This window comes from Fistularia commersonii, chromosome 35, assembly GCF_037954325.1.
Source record: "Fistularia commersonii isolate RoL2024-O1a breed Wild chromosome 35, RoL_Fcom_v1.0, whole genome shotgun sequence".
Classification (NCBI taxonomy): Eukaryota; Metazoa; Chordata; class Actinopteri; order Syngnathiformes; family Fistulariidae; genus Fistularia; species Fistularia commersonii.
Window position 1 is genome coordinate 8,543,354 of NC_141318.1, and position 21,382 is coordinate 8,564,735.

The 21,382-nt window shown below is 41.7% G+C and overlaps 2 protein-coding genes across 2 annotated transcripts; both read left to right on the forward strand.

Annotated features, from left to right (window-relative positions):
* Nucleotides 1-2,787: 2,787 nt before the first annotated feature.
* p4hb (prolyl 4-hydroxylase, beta polypeptide) lies at nucleotides 2,788-16,497 on the forward strand. Its single transcript, XM_086142316.1, has 11 exons — nucleotides 2,788-3,115; nucleotides 5,292-5,498; nucleotides 7,723-7,856; nucleotides 8,054-8,191; nucleotides 10,002-10,106; nucleotides 10,209-10,334; nucleotides 10,512-10,712; nucleotides 10,937-11,057; nucleotides 11,950-12,131; nucleotides 13,618-13,731; nucleotides 14,991-16,497. Exons 1-11 carry the CDS (start codon nucleotides 2,977-2,979, stop codon nucleotides 15,057-15,059), a joined length of 1,536 nt encoding a protein of 511 aa, XP_085998442.1. The 5' UTR covers nucleotides 2,788-2,976; the 3' UTR covers nucleotides 15,060-16,497.
* Nucleotides 16,498-18,585: 2,088 nt separating this feature from the next.
* On the forward strand, nucleotides 18,586-20,123 carry ppp1r27b (protein phosphatase 1, regulatory subunit 27b). The gene is made up of 3 exons (XM_086142798.1): nucleotides 18,586-18,953; nucleotides 19,056-19,206; nucleotides 19,409-20,123. The coding sequence occupies exons 1-3, from the start codon at nucleotides 18,737-18,739 to the stop codon at nucleotides 19,530-19,532; spliced, it is 492 nt and encodes a 163-aa protein (XP_085998924.1). The 5' UTR covers nucleotides 18,586-18,736; the 3' UTR covers nucleotides 19,533-20,123.
* Nucleotides 20,124-21,382: the final 1,259 nt, after the last annotated feature.

Genomic DNA, 21,382 nt, shown 5'->3' on the forward strand with positions numbered 1-21,382 from the left:
AGAGAGAGCCATATGGGCGATAAAATTGACTGCAAATAAAAAGGAAAAGAATTTAGATCATCCAATCATTTCATATCACCTTCAATGGTTTATATAAATATCTGCAACACTATATGTACTTCTTCTTTACAGTATCTATTTTAGTTCCATGAGTTAAATACACCCTCACATGGGCGCTATACACTGCTAACTGCGGTGATGCATTCCAGTTTGTATATATATATATGTATATATATATATATATGATGAGAGAGAGAGAGAGATTTATATATAGTACATATTATCTTTATTTCCTTTTTGGCTACTCCATGTGTCGCTGCAAAGAATGAACCTCCTCTATTTAATCCTACTCTCTGTATCTTCGTCTCTCACACCAACTAACTTCATGTCCTCTTTCACCCCCTTCATACATTTTCTCTGTGGTCTTCCTATTGGCCTGCTGCCTTGACATTGCAACTCCAGCATTCTTCTACCAATAAATTAACAATCCCTTCTCTGTATATCACCAAACCATCTCAGTCTGGCTTCTCTGACTTTATCTCCGAAACATCTGTCCCTCTGATGGACTCATTCCTGATGGACTCATTCCTGATCATATCCTCGTCACTCCTCAACATTTTTATCTCTGCTGCCTCCCGCGCAGCTTCCTGTCTTTTGCACATTGTCACTGTTTCTGAACAATATAGCATCGCTGGTCTCCCCTCTGTCATCTATATCTTTTTTTTTTTCATGTGGCTTTTATCACACATAACCCCTAACACTTTTCTCAACCTGTTCCAACCTGCTTGAACACATTTCTTCACATCTTTTACACACTCTCCACTGCTATGAGCTCTTGAGCCGAAGAACTTAAAATCCTCCACCTTTTTGATCTTCATTCCCTGTAGCCTCATTGTTCCACCTTGGTTCCTCTCATTCACACACATATGTTCTGTCTTGCTGCGACTAATCTTCATTCCTCTCCTTTCCAGCACATACCTCCACCTCTCCAGATTTTCCTCCAACTGCTCTCTGCAACTTCATGGCCCAGGTGTTCGACGAGGCCTACTGGCAGCTGAGCGTCAAGAAAAGTCAAATGACCTCACTATGGGTTGGTTGAGCGATTGAACCACACTCAACTTGTAATCCTGGCCAGGCAGTAGCAGCTAGATTGGTACTTGCACCTACCACTGGTCTTGTGGGCTAATGGGCAACCTAACCAGGCAAGGGTTCAAACAGAAAAAGGCCAATGACAATCACTGTTAAGGAGAGGATTTTTCACCCCTGGGGCACAGATGGGGGTCTATCGAGGAAAAAGGGCTTGCCCCCAAACTAGTGAGCCACTGGGTCAGAACCTGTACCATCCTGGAGAACCTCCCGGATGCTGTGTACAGGGTCAGGAAGATAAAGAGGAGTAGGTAGTGGTCCGACACCGGGAGAGGTTGGCACCGTATAAATCGCTGACCACGGCAGAAGGTGATGCATGGATTGGATACCAGCCTTGGGGATCCACCTCATCTACAGACCCTCCTGTAAAGGCATCCAACTGACCCCAAAGACAGGACAAAGTTCCACACCTCTCAAAGGACTTTAATAACCAGCTAGGTAGGGGCGATGTGACACGTTGTGGGGAGACTTGCAGGAGTGTTCCCAGCATCCTTTGCTTTAGCAGTCAGAACTTTGCTGGCCTCCTGTACTTTGAACATTTGGGTATTTATGCGTGTCCTGTATAGCCGCACATGAGACACACGAAGCCATTCTGTACTTTTTCATGACAGAAAAGCAGAATGTGGAGGCACCATAAACAAGACTGTTTGTTTTGTTGATTAGAGCTCAATGTTTTATTATTTGTTCAAAACATTTTAATATATTCATAAGTAAACATAAATGTTTCAAAAGCAATTCCTCTGCTGCACCCCTGGCATTTACATAAATATATATATATACACACACATGAATACATGCATGTTTATTCAAAATTTGTATTTACTCCATTGTACTACTCCACTTTAGTTTAATATATATACAATTGTTTGTTCAACAATTTTTAATACATTCATTAAAAAAATCACAAGTGTTACAAATGCAATTCCTCTGCTCAACTTAACAGCTGCAGCCATGGCATTTACATAAATATATATACACACACATAAACATGCACGTTTATTCAAAATTTGTATTTACTCCATTGTACTGCTCCACTTTTGTTTAATGTATATAACTGTTGTTCAACAATTTTTAATACATTCAAATAAAAAAAACATAATTTTTACAAAAGCAATTCCTCTGCTCAACTTGACTGCTGCAGCCCTGTCATTAACATAAATACACACACACACACACACACACACACACACATATATATATATATATATATATATATATATATATATATATATATATATGTATGTATGTATATATGAATCGAACTCCATTTGTTATGTCTGTGGAGTTTTTAAGTCATCCATGTCAAAAACTGCCATGAAAAGAATATTTTGCCAAGAACTCGTTTGTAATATTTGTATGTTGTTACCGACCTCTTTTCAGGCCAGTGACGTGTGTGTGTGTGTGAGAACGCATTGATTCTGGATCAAAATAACGATACCTTCATGTAGAGTCTAAATCCCAGATCGATCCGTTCAAATAATATTGTATTGCTACAGCGTGCATGTTTGCTAACGTGTCCCGTGGAACCGGCGTTGTGTGGCGCCTCTGCATTCACTTCCAGGTGGAATCCGCTGCGGTCCAGTCACATTTCAACACGAACTGCTTTCGGCCTGATAAATGCGCATGCGCACTACCGCTGACCCCTCCGGTTTCTGTGTGCGATGCCACGTTAGTAGCGGTAGACACAAAATACCAGCTACTCTCCCAACCTGAAACAAGAAGAAAAAGGGAAAAAACGGACCAAATTCGAGACGTATTTCTCAGCACAGCCTTAGCCGACAGTGTCTGCTGCTCTCCTCTCTCGGTTAGGAACAACATTCGACGGCAACTATGTTTAAGTTTTTCCTTATCTGCACACTAGCCGTAGCCAGCCGGGCTGACATTGCTGAGGAAGATGATGTGTTGGTGCTGAAGAAAACAAACTTCGATGAAGCTCTGAAAGCTCACCCCAACCTCCTGGTTGAGTTCTGTAAGTATATTTTGGACGAAAAAGCCAAGAGAAAGCTTCACCGTCTTACCCCGACTGTCTTTCCAAGCTCGCCTTGCTTAGCTAGCTAAACGGAGCTTGTTTGCATTTTAGCAGTAAAGTTTGATTGACACTTGTGACAAGTTGCGAACGTATTGCTCTAGTGAAAATCTTTTAACGAATTCGTTAGCAAACCCCACCGTTTAACAAGGGTGAGCGATGTATTAAATCTCACAGAGGGGTTTTATAACAGATAGCTATTTTTGTCTTTGTAACTTGCGACACGTTACAGGAGTCCGGCAAACTAAATCGGGTCATTCGCATCTCATTTAGCGCCGTGACCCTTGGTTTACCCTGATCGGTCCTCATAACCCGTGTTTACCTTCCTCCAGACTGAACTTGAACGTACGGTGTCGACGCACAGTTTGACTGAACCGGTGTCCCGGCCGTTTATCCGGGACAAAGCGGCGTCGGTAACAACACCGGCGAGCTAGCTGGATTCCAAAACAGTCTGTGAAAGGAGCAGGAAACCGTTAGGGTTTCGATCACCCTCTGCACTTTCACACCGTGACTTGTGCATTTGTTTACTCTTGTGTTTTAAAGCGACTGTGATCCCAACTGGAACGACTGATCGTCGCACATTTTAATGTTTTTTTTTCCTTCAAGGATTCACGTCCTTAATAGTCTTACAGGCCCTCCCCGCTATACTTTAGTTGGATAGTTGACCCAGTGCGGTAGTGACCAGATCGTGTACCAGTCAGAGCTGCCGGAGAGGGAGAGGATCCAATGAGCTACCGACAGGGAGGGACGGAATCCGGTCGCTCACGGCAGGGCGGGATCTGACTTGGACGTGGGCTAGGTTGACGTGTACTTATACAAAAAAAAAAAAAAAAAAAAGTTTTTTGTGCGTTCACGCTGACTCGACCGAGGCGTGGAAGTTTGCTTGACTTGTTGAGAAATCAAGGTGATGCAATGCAGGTCATTGTATTCGACGTGTCCTTGCTAAAGCAGGTGATTTTCAAACGTACTGTTGGATCAATGGTAGAAGAAAGAAATACTTAGATTTAAGCTGACAGAATGTGTACTGTTTATAATTAGGGACTCAAAACTTACTGAGTTGGAGTCCCTGCTATTACTGTTGGATAACATAATGAACACCATAGTTTTCTGTGAAATGGTGCAATAATCCCCTAAATGAACCTTTTTCTTTTTATAGCAACAAATAAAGCAATTAATTCATTTGCATATGCAAGGACCTTTTGTTGTTTTCAAGCTAATAAAAAAGTATAATTATTGCATTTTTCTTTTAATAAAATAAAGCAATTAATTCATTTGCATATGCAAGGACCTTTTGTCATTTTCAAGCTAATAAAAAAAAATATAATTATTGCATTATTCTTTAATCAGTTTGTATTGCTGATTCTATTACATCTTTATCATCATTTGGCAGGTCAGTTTGACACACTTCATAGTATAAGTATTATTACATTTGAGCTCCAAAACTTTAAACATCACACCAAAAAGTACATAGTAATATGTGTCGCCAGGATGAAATATCCTCCGAAACAAGTGGCGTGACATTTTAAGCCCAAAGAAGTTGCCACTTTTGCCATTTATGTACCTATGAAAATATTTGACAGGAAGGAGATTCATTCATAACATGTACATGAAGTTTGTAACAATAAACTTTATACGGGCATGTAAGAAATTTTAATCAAACTGGCTCAAATAGCTAGAGGCTGACTTTACTGTTAGAGGTGACGTCTGAAAATGTTGGCCTGCTGCAGTGTACATGAACTTCTACACATTAAAGATAGTAATTTAAAGATAAATTAAAAACTCAAATGACAACAAAATGTAGTTCAATATTAAAACTGAGGGTATATTCATGTGTGTGTGTGTCAAAAGGATGCTAAACATTGCTGTGTATTTTCATTGAAAACATCATTTAAATGTTCCATAATTGGCCAAATGGCTTTCATTCATGAGTTAGATATTTCAGTTTAAAAATATCCTGCCTAAAATATCCTGAATTCTGCTTTCTTTCTTTAGATAGATATAACAAAGATTTGGGACTACAAATTACCCCTGAGAGATTATTGATGCCCTTTGTTCTTGTTCTAGACCTTAGCTTAGTTTTTACTAACAATTTAAACTTCTCTCCTATCAACTCATCCAGATGCTCCATGGTGTGGTCACTGCAAAGCCCTGGCTCCAGAGTACTCCAAAGCCGCTGGCATCCTGAAGGCAGAGGGGTCAGAAATCCGCCTTGGTAAGGTCGATGCCACGGAGGAGACTGATTTGGCACAGGAGTATGGCGTCAGGGGTTACCCCACTATCAAGTTCTTCAAGGGCGGTGATAAGGAGTCCCCCAAAGAGTACTCTGGTAAGCCTTATAATTTTGATAGTTTTGCCGTAGATAACTGAGCTTAAAGTAATAAGGCACTGAGAATTTCACTTCATTTATATAGCAGGTATAGACCTCTCACACATTTAAAAACATGTATTTAAAGTATGATAAATATTAGCTTTAAATCTGATTCTCTGTGGTTGAAGAACCCCCCGAAATAATGCGTTGCTACTGTTAACAGTATTTCCTCCCAGTCATTGCAAGATCCTGTAGGTATGTTCCTTACAGATGTAGCACAAGATGTTACTAGACAAATAATTCCCTGCAAACAGAATAGCATTCAAAGCGTTTTCTTTTTTAAATGCGGTGACTTTTTTTCTAAACTTATTCTTTTTTGTTTTTCCAAAGTGATGTTGTGAATCTTGGTCATAGTAAAGAAGGTGGCCTTTTTAAAGCAATGGAAATCTTTTTGCTAGATTCGTAAAAAAGCAGGAATGAAAACTAGTCCAGCCTTACTGACTCCAAGTGTCTTCTGGTAATACATCTGCACAGCTGCTCAAAAAGAAGTCAGCCAATCACCATTCAGCCACACGTCCGTGTCAGACTGGGGGTTGGGTTTTTTCTGGATGTTCCCCTCACGCAGACCGTGAGCCCGCCCCTTCACCCCGATGTGCGATGTGCATTTCTTCACGTCTGCTCCTCTCTGTGGCCTGAGCTGAGTGCCGTTCAAAAAGCAAGGAGTGTGGGTTTGGTAATGGCAAGTTTAGAGCTAAGAACAGATTTTAGGAACACCCTCCTCTCCTACTCACTGCCCAGGGTCCCAGAGGACTAGGCGAGGAAGACGTGTTGTGCCTTTTAACATAACTATCTTTGATATTGCTTCTGCATTGCATCATGCATCTGATTTCAAAGACAAGTAAATATGTTTTGCTGGCTCACCATGACTCATTCGCTATTCTGTGTTGATAAGCGTTGGACTAATGGTTTATTGATTTTATATCAGACGTAAATGAATAATGAAACAACAAAATTAACATTAACATTAAAATGTCTTCAAAAGTTTGTCTGCATTTTATGGTTGCTTAAAAGTAACTACATAAGCATACATGTATAATTAGACTCAAATAGAAAAAGATTCTTTTAGCTGACAATTCATCTTCAGACATTTCTTAATAGAAAAAGATTCTTTTAGCTGACAATTCATCTTCAGACATTTCTTTATTTCCAGGAGAATAGAAATACGTGTTACATATGGATAAAAAAAAGAAAAACTCAAGGTGAAGTGCAGATATTCCTTTTGTTATGAGCGTTGTAGCTGTTGTAAATGATGATTATTCAAATAAGTCATTGTTAATTATTAATACAGTTTGGCTCAGGTAAAATAATAAGGTACACAATCAGTTCAAAATGAAGACAAGGTTGAATGTTATAGCAACTGTCACCACTAGGTGCTGCACTCAACTCGGTGGCCCCTCCAGAGCAGGCATGAGGGAATATTAGTGAAGGACAGGAAGGGTTTGTCATGATGCAGACTGTTGAGACCCTATCTGCCCATTCAGATCAGGTGCAAAGCTGTGTAGTTACTCACAACACAATGATTTTTTTTATTTTATTTTATTGCAATAATCCTCACTCTATAATGATCATGTCTGCATCTGATTCTATTTATTTATTTAAATTCTGCAATTGATCACACCCAGACAGAACTAGTCAGAAACAGTACACAGACTGCACAAAGCATCTGGTTAGTGTGTGTAATTTCTAATTGTGTTGACATTGGCTCTCTGACGAATAAACACGTTTGTCGGTTTCTGCTAAACAAAGCAATCGCATCTCAGTGAAACAAGCAGCTAGAAAGCACACATACACAATATGCACACATACACTCTTTTTCAAAAAAGAATGGTAAATCCAACAAATTCACCTAGCTAGAACCCACATTAATGCCGATTCAAACATTCAGACACTAATTTTGTGACAAGTCATTCAAATGAGCAGTGTCCAGTATTGGTGTCATTAATATATATATATTTTTTTAAGTGAACCGAAATCGTAGTCATACTTCCACCTGTCTGAATAATGATTACCAATACGTGTGTTTACCTCTGTAGACTTACAGGAAAACAAATATGAACAATGCCTATTGGTTTTTTTTGATGTCATTTGTGAAGTTGTAGTCTTGCTCCAAAGCTACTACTTTTCCTTTTGAAAAGGAAGCATAGAATCACTCAACTTATTGTGTCTGTGTATTTTATTGCAGCTGGCAGGCAGGCAGATGATATTGTCAGCTGGCTGAAGAAGCGCACAGGCCCAGCTGTTGCCACACTGGCAGGGGTCACGGAAGCAGAGTCTCTGATTGCTGACAATGAGGTGGCGGTCATCGGATTCTTTAAGGTGAGATTTGGCTATCCCAATTATATGTCATATACATTCTTGTTCAAACACGTATGAAGTCCTCTGTTGGAATATTTTAAAAATGTACACATTGTTCTCTTTCACCGCAACTCTTTTTAGTTTAACCCATGCGTTACGTTGCTCCTTGCATTAAAGATAAGGTCTGATTATTTTGATGAATGACCATTTGTCTTTAGGATGCTGAGTCCGCTGGAGCCAAGGCCTACGAAAAAGCAGCTGAGGCTATCGATGATATTCCCTTCGCTGTGACCTCCGATGATGCCGTTTACTCCAAGTTTGAAGTGTCAAAGGATAGTGTTGTCCTCTTCAAGAAGGTGATGTACTTATCTAACTACTATGGTTTTCAACCTCTTACAGTATACTATGACAAAATGTGTGAATCTAATAAATTTCATCTGCCATGCTTTAAACAAAGACGACTGCAGGTAACGAATTGATTTACATGATTTATGTTGTTATTTCCACAATTGTACTGTATGTTACATTTTAAAGAAGGTAACTGTGATCTTAGGGGGAGGAAAAAAAAGGGAAACTTTGAAACTTGCAAATGTTACACTCATATAAGGCTCTTAAAGACAACGCAGTGTTTTTGATTTGCACCTTTGTAACATGATGCAACCGACCTCACAGTATCTTCTCTCCGGAGCTAATCTTGGTCTCCTCGATGTTTCTTACGTGCGCAGCGCACTTGACATGCTGTTACATGTACCAGAAGAGTTCAGCTGATGGTACTGAACGGAAAAGAATTTTAGGAACGTCAACACGGATCAGATTTACAACTCATTCTGTTTTTCTGAGCTGAATGTGTTTATTCAAATACCTGTATATTTGAATTTCTGATAATCATATAGAGCATTATAAACATATTGGGGGGGAAGCATGCATGGCCTTAAGTATTCCTTATGGAGGTTTCTCAAGGCCTGGCTAATCGTCAGTTTTAATATGGATCTTGAGATGGGGGACTTATGAGATGTGAAAAGTGACTTGAGAATTTTCTGATGTCCTATACACATCCGCAAAAGTGACTTGTAGGACAGAGCCTGACCCGGCAGCTTCACGTTCTTGTACTCAGCAAACACGGACCTCCATGTTTATCAGTTTATATCAACAGATGCAGGTCATTTGCAAGTGATGTGTCGACACATGAGGGACTTGTTTACTTGGAATCCATGATGAAATTATCGCTTTGTGAAATGACTATTCAATTCTAAATTTGGGAAACCTTTCCAAGAAGTTGTTTTTATACGCGTCTCAGAAGCCACATTCTTTAGTCAAACATTTGTGTATATCAATCGGATCAATAATTCCAGCTGACCAGTTTGATAGTCGTCCCTTAAGTTCTGATAATGAAGTTGATTGGTTGTGGAATGTTTTACCATCATTCATATTCATAATTAATCTTCCCAGCTGCACTAGATTGAGCTATGTGCAACAAACAGATAGGGTTTCTGTTGACAAGTGGACATCAACAAATGCCCAGTATCCAAATTCTTGCTGTAGATTTCCAGAATTGACAGTAGAGCATTCTTATCAATATAACAGTATTACAGTTCTCTTGTGGCGATGTCAAATTAGATATCGATCCAGATAATCTGTCAGTAATTATTAAACGGGGAAAGGTAAGTGTCTTGAATGGGCCTTGATGACTCAAAACCTGATACACAAGCCACATTCTCAGGTTTCACAAGTGGATAGTTATTTAGCTTCCTCTAATCCCTCTTAATAAATTGACCCTGACACAACGGCTGACATGTGGGCCCCAAAGTAAAGAAACTTCCTGGCGTACAGGGTTGATCTTAATAAACAGCTGGTGTCTTTTGCTTGTTTATCACAACAGGGGATTTGGTCTTGAGTTTTATGGGCTGTCAGAGGCTGCCAGTATTTCTACAGCCACATGTTGTCTCCCATCCTCACCCCCTGGTGTGTGCCAGTAAGGGCCGCTTGGCAGCGCCGCATCTATTCTTAACACTCAAAAGTCTGTCAGCCCGTTACTCTTTCATCAGCGTGGGGTTTCCAGGGGACTTTAAGTGGCTTGTCCGGTAGATTTGCTTGGTGTTCATGGGATGAGACAGCAGGTGCCTTGATAATATTTGTGACTGAATGTTTCCATCTTTTCCTTTTTAGTTTGACGAGGGGCGCAATACCTTTGATGGGGAGGTTACCAAAGAGAAACTACTGTCTTTCGTTAAGGCCAACCAGCTGCCCCTGGTCATCGAGTTCACTGAGCAGGTAATAAGTGGATCTTTAGTGTCACTTGCCCTGTCCATATTGTGCACACAACAAAAATATGTATATCGATATGTCAATCTTGCATGTCTGTTTTATTTTCAGACCGCACCAAAAATCTTTGGGGGTGACATCAAATCCCACATCCTCATGTTTTTGCCCAAAACAGCTTCAGACTTCCAGGACAAAATGGATCAGTTCAAGAAAGCAGCAGATGGATTCAAGGGTCAGGTTAGTATGCGCTTAACTGTTTGTGGGTGTCATTAAATCTCTTTGCAAGTAAACATGACTTAACTGCAAGCCTATTTAAATCTTACACGTGCCTTTAAGAAAAGCTGTAGCTTTGGTGAGTTTGTACTCGTGGCAGCACCTGTCTGATCAAATATTGACTTTTTGTCTTCGTTCCAGATCCTGTTCATTTTCATCGACAGTGACGTGGATGACAACCAGCGCATCCTGGAGTTCTTTGGCCTGAAGAAAGAAGAGTGCCCCGCCATCCGCCTGATCACCCTGGAGGACGAAATGACAAAGTACAAGCCAGAAAGTGACTCTATCACCGCAGAGAGCATTACTGCGTTCTGTACAAAGTTCGTGGAGGGCAAACTCAAAGTAAGACAACTAGTTTGTGTGAGCCTATGTGCTAATGAGAAATGCTTTTTTCCATCATCATTGTTTTAGGGCCAAAAAGATGAAACACAATTCATAAGGCCATGTTTATCACTACATCTGCAAGAGATGTATCACTTAATCAGCTTGGTCAGTGCTATGTCTACACTGAATCAAGATTCATTGATACACACCTTCTGACCCTTTCACTGATTTTCCTCCTGCAGCCACACCTCATGAGCCAGGACATCCCAGAGGACTGGGACAAAACCCCTGTCAAGGTTTTGGTGGGCAAGAACTTCGAGGAGGTCGCCTTCGATCCCGCTAAAAACGTCTTTGTTGAATTCTGTAAGATCTTCCTCTTGACTTTTTTTTTCTTCCTTTTAAACCTATCATTATTTTGAACCAGTAGTCCTCAGCCAATATATTCTTAGGCCTCTTGGCAAAGCGGTTCACAGGTGTAATTTTCAAAGCAGTCACGCTCACTTGCTCACAAGTGATAGATCTGGCAAAGCCTCCAGCGCTAGTGTCTGAAACTTGAATCTTGCCCTTCCTTTCCTCTCTTTCTGCCAAGCCTTTTTCAGATTCCTAAGAGTTGATGCTAGAATCTCACTCATACCTTTTGCAGCCCTTCTTCCTGTTAATTAAACTGTTACCGGGCGACCGATGCTTTTAGGGTCTGTTTTTAAATATAGCTGCTGGATCATTTTATAGTGATCAGCATCCAAACTTGTTCTATTACTGGGGGATTTTTTTTCTTTTGGCTCGTTGTTTAAAAACAGCTTATGGTTAGTCATGCAAGGCAGTGTATATGGCAATTTTCCCTGACAGGTGAGAGGGAGTTTCCAAGCCAGAAGGGTAGCAAGGCCACCAAGCTCCACGTGACATAAGCTATATCATAAGCGATCATCCAACTGTTGTTAGCATAAGATCAAAAGGAGTTTTATGATGAGGTTCAAATTTAGAAAAAATAATGGCTGTTGCAGAGTTTATTTCACTGTTAAACGTGTAACGTTAATGCTGCATAATATAATGGACCGTTTTTTCCATAGACCTGTGGGTGATTATTCTTCTTTAGACGATCACCTGTCCCATTCTTATCAATTCAAAATCTTTGAGCCTTCCAGGAAAATCTTCGACTCTTGTAATTGTCTTTATTACTCCGGACCAACATGTGTGTTGTCGTAGGCATTAATCTCGTTCTGTAGTAATTTAACACTGTTTGTCTTTGGTGTTCCAGATGCACCCTGGTGCGGCCACTGTAAACAGCTGACGCCTATCTGGGAAAAGCTGGGAGAGAAGTATAAGGACAGTGCTGACATCATTGTGGCAAAGATGGATTCCACAGCCAATGAGATTGAGGAAGTCAAAGTCCACAGCTTCCCTACACTTAAATTTTTCCCTGCAGGAGATGATCGCAAGGTATGCACGTATCACTAGTAATATGACTATTATGTGATATCAAAAGCCCCACTTTACCCTCTGGACAGAAAACCAAAAAGGTGTATTGAAAGGTCTGCAGTGATCTTCTGTACAATCCTGTTGTCCTCTCGCCTTCATGCTACGGTTTCTGCCGTGTCTGTGAAGGTTCTCAGTCATCCAGGTCATGGGGAATTCTTGTGGAAATATTCTTGTCATGGCAACTGGACTTGAATTTATGAGTGTGACTGCAAGTGTGCTCAGCAGGTCTAGGTTATGGTGGCTTGTAAATATAAGCGTTTATCAGGATAAACTCGGTCTAAGGGGGTTGTTTTGCTAACGGGGTGTTGTTTGTTAGGGACAAAAGAGCAACTTTTGTGGGATTACCTGGATTTGAATGTGAGAAGCTAAAGCTAAACAAAGGAGTGAAACCTGTTGGATCACATTTAGTGAGGCTCATTTGGGAGTTCTGGTTGTGAATCTTTCCTGGTTGTTTGGAGGGCGCAGATGGGCCTGGTCTGCAAATCCGTCTTGGAATCGGTCCCAGTACAGCGTCATATGTCTGTGTCTGAGGCCCCCTCCGTTGTTCAGCGATGGTTTTTCTGTTTTGACAAATACAGCTTCTTTGACTCCTCTCAAACCATCTGCCTTCTCTGGCCACAATATGACCATTGCTGTCTTCAAAAGAATGGCCCTTGTCCTTCGGCTGTGGGTTGACTGTGGAGTCCTGTCCTGAAGTGGTGGCTCTCCCTTGTTGGGCCATCTGTTTGTGCGGAGGTTGCTAGGTCTCTCTGGTTTCTGTCTTCATGCCATACCTTGGTAGGTGTCAGTCATTGTGATCTGGGTAGTTTCTTGGATCTCAAATCATTACGATTGGTGCATCCAAAGTATAATTTGTGCGCCTTGATTTAGCAGCGTTGACGGAGTGCAGAAACCTGAGCTCCTCTCGAAACTTCTGCGCCATTATCTTGTTTTCTTTCTTCTACATTCCTGCTGGGTGACTTCATTAACTTATTTATTAACGAGTTTTTTCGACCTGCACGTGCTTCACTCTCTTGGACTCCTTTATTGACTTTGCAATGTCAGTCAGTGGTATGTTTTTAGGGCCCCCCATATAGTAAGTCTTAAGGATTAGTATGTGACCCTGGTTAGATATAGCATGGAGAAGGTGAAGAGGGGTCTGAGAAAGGATGGAGCATTGTGACAGATTGCTATCTCTGCACTGAATGAGTCAAAATGATTGGTAGCTTTGTGCATGTCCTATGGTTCACCTTTTCATGTGCCATGCCACTTCAGATTCATCCCACTGGCTTCTTGCTGTAACCCTGCACACACCATGTCATCTGCACCATTTTCACACACGGCTCCAAAATGTATTGGCGACAGTTAAGGTGGCAGCGATACGCCCGCTCGTGTCGTGAAGCCCTTACTTGGGTTGGTGTTAAAATGCAAACTTGCACATTAATCAGAAATCAAATGTCCTCGACAGGTGATCGACTACAACGGTGAGAGAACATTGGAGGGCTTCACCAAGTTCCTGGAGAGTGGTGGCAAGGAAGGTGGTGCCCCTGCAGGGGATGATGAAGAGGATCTTGATGAAGATGTAAGAATATATTGGAAATTCATTGCCATTTTTTTAATAACCCTAGGGCTGCAGCCATCCTCAGAACCTTTACTTCTTGTACGCCACTTACCACCGCAACAGAACTGTGAATATAGTTCATGACATTGACATTTTCATCCACAGCTCATCCTACCTACTTTGGGAATTCCTAGTTTGTTCATATAGTTACCATCTGTCTTTTAACCAGAAGAAAGTAATTAATAAAGTTCTGAGACCAACTCCATAGAACAGTGATGAAATATCTCAGAGTTTCGGAATCTGCATTAATGGACAGAGCTAAAAGATAATGATATCAAACCTCAACAGGGAGGCAGCGATTTTGGGAAAAGACAAATGTAAAACTGAAACTGCAAACCTTTTCTCTATTCATCTCGAATCAAAGGGATCACTGTTTTGCACATGCACGATTGTCTAAGTTAACCCCCTTGTGACTTTACAGGGAACTGTGCTTCATGCCTGAAACATCCTAAAATAGATCGAACAGACGAGTGAGAACTTTTCGGTTGTAACGTTAGAAGTGCCCCCCTTGTTTTCAGCGGGCGCATGACATAACTGACCTATGTTGTCAGCCAATTTGATTTTACAATTTTTTCATCTTTCAAATTAGAATATTCCCAACTTCGTGTCAGAAATGTGCAGAGAATAGCTTGCATTGCACATACTTTATGCGAGCAAAAGTAAGCACTCTCAAAACCTTGCCTTTTCTTTATTATTTAGGCTTGGAATAAAGCATATGTGTGTTTGTGCGTGTGCATTACCACGCTTCTGTGCCCACGAGCTGTTTATGAGCATCTTTCACTCCACTTCTGTCACCACACCTTCTTCTCTGAAGTCTAATTCCAGCCTAGACGACTGCTGTCCGCTAATACCCTCAGCTGTTTGACACTGTTTACCGGGGTTTGCCTTGGGACCTCCGGAGCAGCACGTGCAGTGCTGCAGCTAACATTAGCTCTTTTCTGTGTCTGACTTAACTCATTCCTCCCCCCGCTCACCTGCTTTCAGACTAGACGTAAAGGAATGGCCACACCAAGCAATGATTTCATCTTGACTCAGAGCTGTGGCTGTGGTTACACATTGATTGAAGGATTTATTTATTCAGTCCTCGTCAGAGCCTTGGGATCTGTAACTAGTATCTCTACATCCCAGCATTAAAACCTTACTCCACTCTTCTTCCGGCCAACTTACTTCATAAATCACTAAGTTTGACCTGAATATCTTTCTTCTCACGTGGTATCCAGGATCTGGATGACATGGAGGACTCTGACGGTGAGGAAGGCGGCGGCGATGACGGACACGATGAGTTGTAAAAGCTGGCAAAGAAGAGAAAAGGAGGGGAGACAAGTCCTGCCCCACCCCTTCCAGCCAGACACCATCACCCCCTTCACTTCCCGGTAGACTTTCCCTGTCCCGTGAACATTAATACTCCCCAGTAACTGCCTCTCAGTCAGTTAGCCGGCCTTCAAGACAGCCTGCCAGTCAGTCAGCCCATCGGGGGCTGTCTGACCTCTTTGCCAGCCACATCTTCAACTTCCAATTTCTGGCGGGACTGGTCTTGTCCCACCTGGAGGGACCTCGTGGAACAGTACAACACCCATACGGGAGACCACGATGCCTTCAGCGCTCCACATTAGCTCGACACCTTCTCTATGTTTAACCAAATGTAAAAATGGCATTGAGACCCAGTTGTCAATTTTTTTATTTTTTTTTTTTTTCCTCCTCTGATTCTGCTCGCCTCCGCGTTTGGTCTTGAGCAGAGTCTGCGTCATCTATATAATGTAGGTGAATGGGGGTGGAGGGGCTGCCAACATTCTTCCCCCCTCTGGAAACCAGAACGGTTTTGTGTGGTTTGTTTTGAAAGGACTGATCTCAGGGGAAAAGGGGCCATCCTATAGATGTTGGTTTGTTTTTTTATTTTATTTTTTGGAAGTCTTCACTGAAGCCTCACAGAGCTAGTCCAGTGTAGTGTAACCCAACTCACCCTCCCCCTCCAACCCTACCAATAGCTAAGACCAATTTCTTTCCTTCACTCGGTGGCGGCAGAGGTCAACTTAATTTGAGATTTCTCATTTCTGCATGGCTACTGACTATTTTTCTAATTGAGGAAGAGAAGAAGAAAAAAAAAAGGAAACTTCCGGGGGGTAAAATTCTGTTTTATTTAATTGCTTTCAGTACTTTTTTTTAAAGTTTTGGACTTGTCATTTTTTTAATGTTATGCCATTGTGCCCAGCTATAGCCAGTTGGCCTCGTTGGGGCAGAGTTGGCCCTTGGACGCACTCAGGTCCGAGACGGTTTGTGGAGCCAGTTCTGATAGGTTGCACTGCATTCATGCCTAATCAGATTCATTGTGGTTATTAAAGCAGACAGATTTGGTTCACTTCAGGTTGGTTTAAGAGAAGGGTCTGTAAAATCTGAAGTGGGAGGGAACAGTTGCACAGCCCCATCCCTCTCCCATGTTGTACCTCCTGCATCCCTTGTAGCTCTACCAAAATTTGCCACAGCGGCGTGCGTGCACTGAGTGATTGTGTAGAAATTGCAGTGTGTTTATGTTCTGGTCGCAGATGAATAGGGTAATGTGTGTTTGTGTTGTGTGGTTTGGCAGGCAGCAGTGGCTCGAGTAGAGGGGGGGGGGGGGCTGGGTTTGACAGCTGTGCATCTGAGAGGGAAAACTAACAAAGCATTCCATCATATCAAAATTGATGTGGAAAACGTGAAATGGTGGCCAATAAATAAAAAATTATAAAGACATTTGCCTCAAGTTTTTTTTTCCTCAAAATGGATCCCTTAAGTGAATACGGGAGTATTCAATATTTCGAATATTTTATATAAAAAGGGAAAATGTTTTCCATGCTGACATTTTGGTATGCTTTCATAGCATATTTCAGCATGTTACAGCAGGTTCATAACAGAATAAATAGATTACAGCTCAGTTCCATTTCAGATGTCTCAGCCAACGCAACTGCACCGCAATTCCAACATTATAAAACCCAAAAACTCTTAGAGGTTAACTTCAACTGTATTCAACCTGCAGCAACAAGTTCAAAGCTGGTGCTGTGCTAAGATCATACTTGAAGAACAGATAACTTTAAAACATCCAAAGCAACTCTTTTCTTGGGTAACTCAATTTAATCAGCAAGTAATATATTAAGATAGGCTTCTTGAGTCATTCCTGTTTTGTTGGATCAAAACTTGAATTCTAAATTTTAAACCTGCAGTGTGTCCAGCATATTATTGTTTGACTTTCAACACAAGACTGTCAAATCTCAATGCTGAATTTTATTTTGAATAATACAAACTGTTATTCACCTTCCCCAGGTGCCCCCAGCCCTTTAATACAACACTCATTTCCACCTCAAGCACTACTCTGGGACTATGGTCATTTTAATTACTATTACTAAATTCAGGGGTAATTGTTTCATCAAGTTTCAGTCGCTGAGTTCTCTACGTTTTGTTCTGAAGTATTAGAGGGTAATAAAATAAAAAGCTCACTTTGAAGCACTCATAATTGACCTGGTATGTATTTTACAGATAAGCGTATTTAGGTATTCTCATTTTTCAGTTGAAAAAATTGAGAAACTATTCTGTAAATGACACATTGGATGTAGTCTGAGGCGGGTTGTGGTTCATAATGTAAATGTAAACGTCTGTTCCTTGGTTCCCATGCCAGTCATCTGGACAGAAATGTAGAGGAAGAGGATATTGGTGAGAGAAAAAAAGAAGTGCATTTCAGAAGGGACTTGTCTGATGCACATTGTAAAACACAACAGAGGGAGAGTTGGAAAATAGTGCAGAACCTCCCTGAACCCAGATGTGGATTGGTCTCCTATTTGGTAGAAAAATTTGTATTTTCTTTACTTTGTTAAAGACAAAAAAGGCTTGATTCTAAATATTCAACTTAACACATAATATGGATTCTCCTGTGCAGCCAACTGAGCACATAACCCTGACTTCTGGGGACTGGCGCTGTTCAGCGGGCAGGTGTGCATCTGTTGCATCCCCACAGAATCTCTTCTTGGAACAAACATGAGTTAAATCACAGTGACCCACATTGACACTTTGCATTTAGCACCTTTTTTGTAATGAGCACTTTTTATGAACAGCACCTTGTTAACGGAGTTCACGGCAGTTGTTGCAGCTAACTTTGTACGAGTTGGCACGGGGAGGCTGTGCACTCGGGTTTGGATAAGCTGCGGAATCCCAAAGCGTAGTCAAGTGGTAATTGAATAGAACTGTTGCTCAGTTGACCGTTCATTCACATGATGCCTCATGAGCTTTCAACCATCAGAAGCGGCTGGGGGTTCGGTATCACGTAGTTCATGTCAGCTATGACTCACTACGAGAAAAATAAATGTCAGAATGTCTCCAGTAAATAAGAGGCAGTTTGACTATTGAGTTTAAAAATGTAATAGTTAAGATACTTGTTTCAACTCTAATTGCATCCAATGATATACAGCAGCTGTCAACAGGTCATGTTCATGTCTGCGTGTGTGTGTGCGCGCATGCGCGCGTGCGTGCGTGCGTGTGTGTTTGTGACTGCAAGATGACACATACAATGATGGTGCAGCATCAGGAGCAGTTGGGGGTTCAGTGTCTGTCATAGTTGGCAGCAGGAGCCTTCACCCCCTCCACCCCCAACACAAACACACACTCCCCTCCAGGTGTTGCTATCTTGAGCGGATTAGCATCTGGGTTAGGAGTGGGTCAAAACGGGCCAGTGGGAGGACCTGACCAAGGCACTACTCATCTTCCAAATCTTGTCACTGGGTGCTCGTGTGAGACGTTGCAGCCTAAAATAACCAGAGAGAGAGTATAAAGAGGTCTGCCGGGGAGGTCAAAGGAGTAGACCCACCACTGACACTGAGAGGAGGTGCTCGATCTTCCTGATAAAGAAAATCTTTGGCTGAATACCAAAGGAAATCCGACCGAATTACTGAAAGCGTGCCGCTGGATTTGCCTGCAAGTTCTTCTCCAAGTCGAACTGCTCAGGATGAAGTACTACCACTGCCCCGTGTCCCGGAGCTTGGGACTCAAGACTTACACCAGGGACTACGGCGACAAGACCGCAGCTCCTCTGAAGCCGGGCCGTAACGTGCACTTCCCCAATGACATCGTCTTCCAGGACTACGTGCGACAAGGGGAGCTGGAGAGGATCGGACGTTTTATCCGAGCCAGGCGGGTCAGCCTTGACACCATCTACCTCTCTGGTGAGATACGGCGCCGCGAAAGAGTCTCTTCCACGAGTGCTTTTTATGTAGCCAGAGCTCCAGCTTGCGCTTCTATCCTTAGCAGTTGCTCTTTCTGTGCAGGCATGGCTGCCATCCACGAGGCCGTCCTGTCTGGCAACCTGGAATGCGTTAAGCTTCTGGTCCAATACGGAGCTGACATCCACCAGAGAGACGAGGAAGGGTGGACCCCGCTACACATGGCCTGCAGCGACGGCTTTCCTCACATTGCACGGTGAGCACCATCATGACCCCGACCCTAAGATTCAAAGAATGCAGCCGTGCTTTATTTCCAATATTTTCAAAAAGTGCAGCCTGTAGGAGGGGTGAAATTGAATGTTTAATGTAAGAATAAATGCAAGCTTTGGTTCCCCGGTACTTTTAAGACACAGAAAAAAAAAAAAAGGGTTTCACAACGACATTTGCATTTCTTTCAGCTACCTCCTCTCGCTCGGTGCCGACCCTGAGCTGGAGAACGAGTGCGGGGAGAGGCCAGCGGACCTCATAGATGCCGAGAACAAGGAGCTGCTGGAACTCTTTAGCCTGGCTGTCAATGACTGAGAGCGTCTGGCCTTAACCGACAAAACAAAAACCCATCTGAGATCCGGTGACTGGTCGGTCCGCGGTTCTGCAGAGAAGGAGAGGAAAGCCCCGTGAGCTCAGCAAACCCGATTCTGTGACCGGCCTCGACTCCTGAGGTTCAGCTCGGTGGATATCTGGTCGAGGGAGACCCTCACAGAAGGGCGCCTCCGACCTGGAAGACTGGACTTCCACCTTGTACGTCTCCACCTGTTTTTTCTTCACTCTTTACTGGAGTGATTTCAAATGTATAATTCAATACGGAAGTTTTACTGCTGTTAGGCGCGTTGCCTAGAATTAAGGCGCCTTCTGAAAATCTTATTACAAGATTTACATGAATCAGTTTGCTGTTGAACTAATTGGAGCCTAGGAGAATAACTCTTTCTGCTCAAGTTTGCAAAGCTTAACATGCTTGTTTTAAAAAATTGTTTGTGTGCTTAACAAACAAAACCTTTTTTTTCGCGGACTATCTCCAGGATTTTGTCAGTTGGTTTTTCTCATGACACATTGTATTTTTGAGTCTTTTGTTTTATAATGTTTTCTACATTTTTATATTAAAATCGTTTGCTAAAATAGTTTGCTATTTCATTCATTTCCTGGCAGAGCTTGAGGAACATGAGAGCGGACAATATCAAATAAAGGGTAAAGTGGTGTGACTTCTTTGTAATGTCCCACAAGTAATGACTTTAATATAAAGGAAGTGTTTTTCAAAACATAATGTCAGTGTGGGAAAATCCTTAAAAGGCGAAGAGGAAATGAACTGAATAAAATGTACAAAATAAGTTAGTTGTCTAATCCTGTCTAGATTCCCCTTCTATAAACTCACTAAGTAGCTAAAATTCAAAACTACAGAGGTAAAATGACAGTGAATTTTCGGCAGCAAGTTATGAGTGAACAAACTGCAAATCGGTTTAAAGTCATGTTTGGGTTTTAAGCTCATCGCTGCCTCCATAGGGTCAAAAACAGGAGTGCGGCTGTAGTCGAGTATTAACGTTCAAAACAAAATTCAAATGTGCATTTTTTTCATTCATCTAGTTATTTCAAAATTTTCTCAGTTATTTTCTTGGATATTTTGGAAAAATAAAAATAAAAGTCTCCTTGTCACGTTAAAGAATGCATGCAGATGTTTGATGGATATCATGATATGACTGCAGTTGTAGTTGTATGTAGATAACAATATTAAAGTAATATTAAAGTATTTTGTTGAAAGAAGCTCTTGCATTAAGAATAATTTATCCTTTATTATAACCCCCTGGGGAATCCCTGCAGTTAACTCATCGTGGATAAAGCATTAGCAGTAGGCTGCCAGGGGAGCAGTTAGGGGTTCAGTGTCTTGCTTAACAACACACTAGTAGGAGCCAGGAATCGAACCAGGAATGCTCTTATGCCGCCCCGGATCAGGGAGCAGACCTGGGCAAAGTACAATATGTGGGTGAGATTTGGCCGGAAGACTGGCTTCTCCTGGCCTTCAGGGCTTCATCCTTTAAGGTTTACAGGATTGCAGTTGTATGCAAAGTCTTACATCCATTTACATCCATCCATCTTCTTCCGCTTGTCTTGCACTCATGGTCGCAGGGGATACTGGAGCCTACAGGACTGCCTCAGAAAATTAGAATATTGTGATAAAGTTCTTTATCGTCTGTAATGCAATTACAGAAACAAAATTGTTATACATTCTGGATTTATTACAAATCAACTGAAATATTGCAAGCCTGTTATTATTTTGATATTGCTTATTATGGCTTACATCTTAAGAAAACTCAAAAATCCTATCTCAAAATATTAGAATATCAAAAAAAGGTAATTTTTGTTTTTTTAACAGCATTACAGAA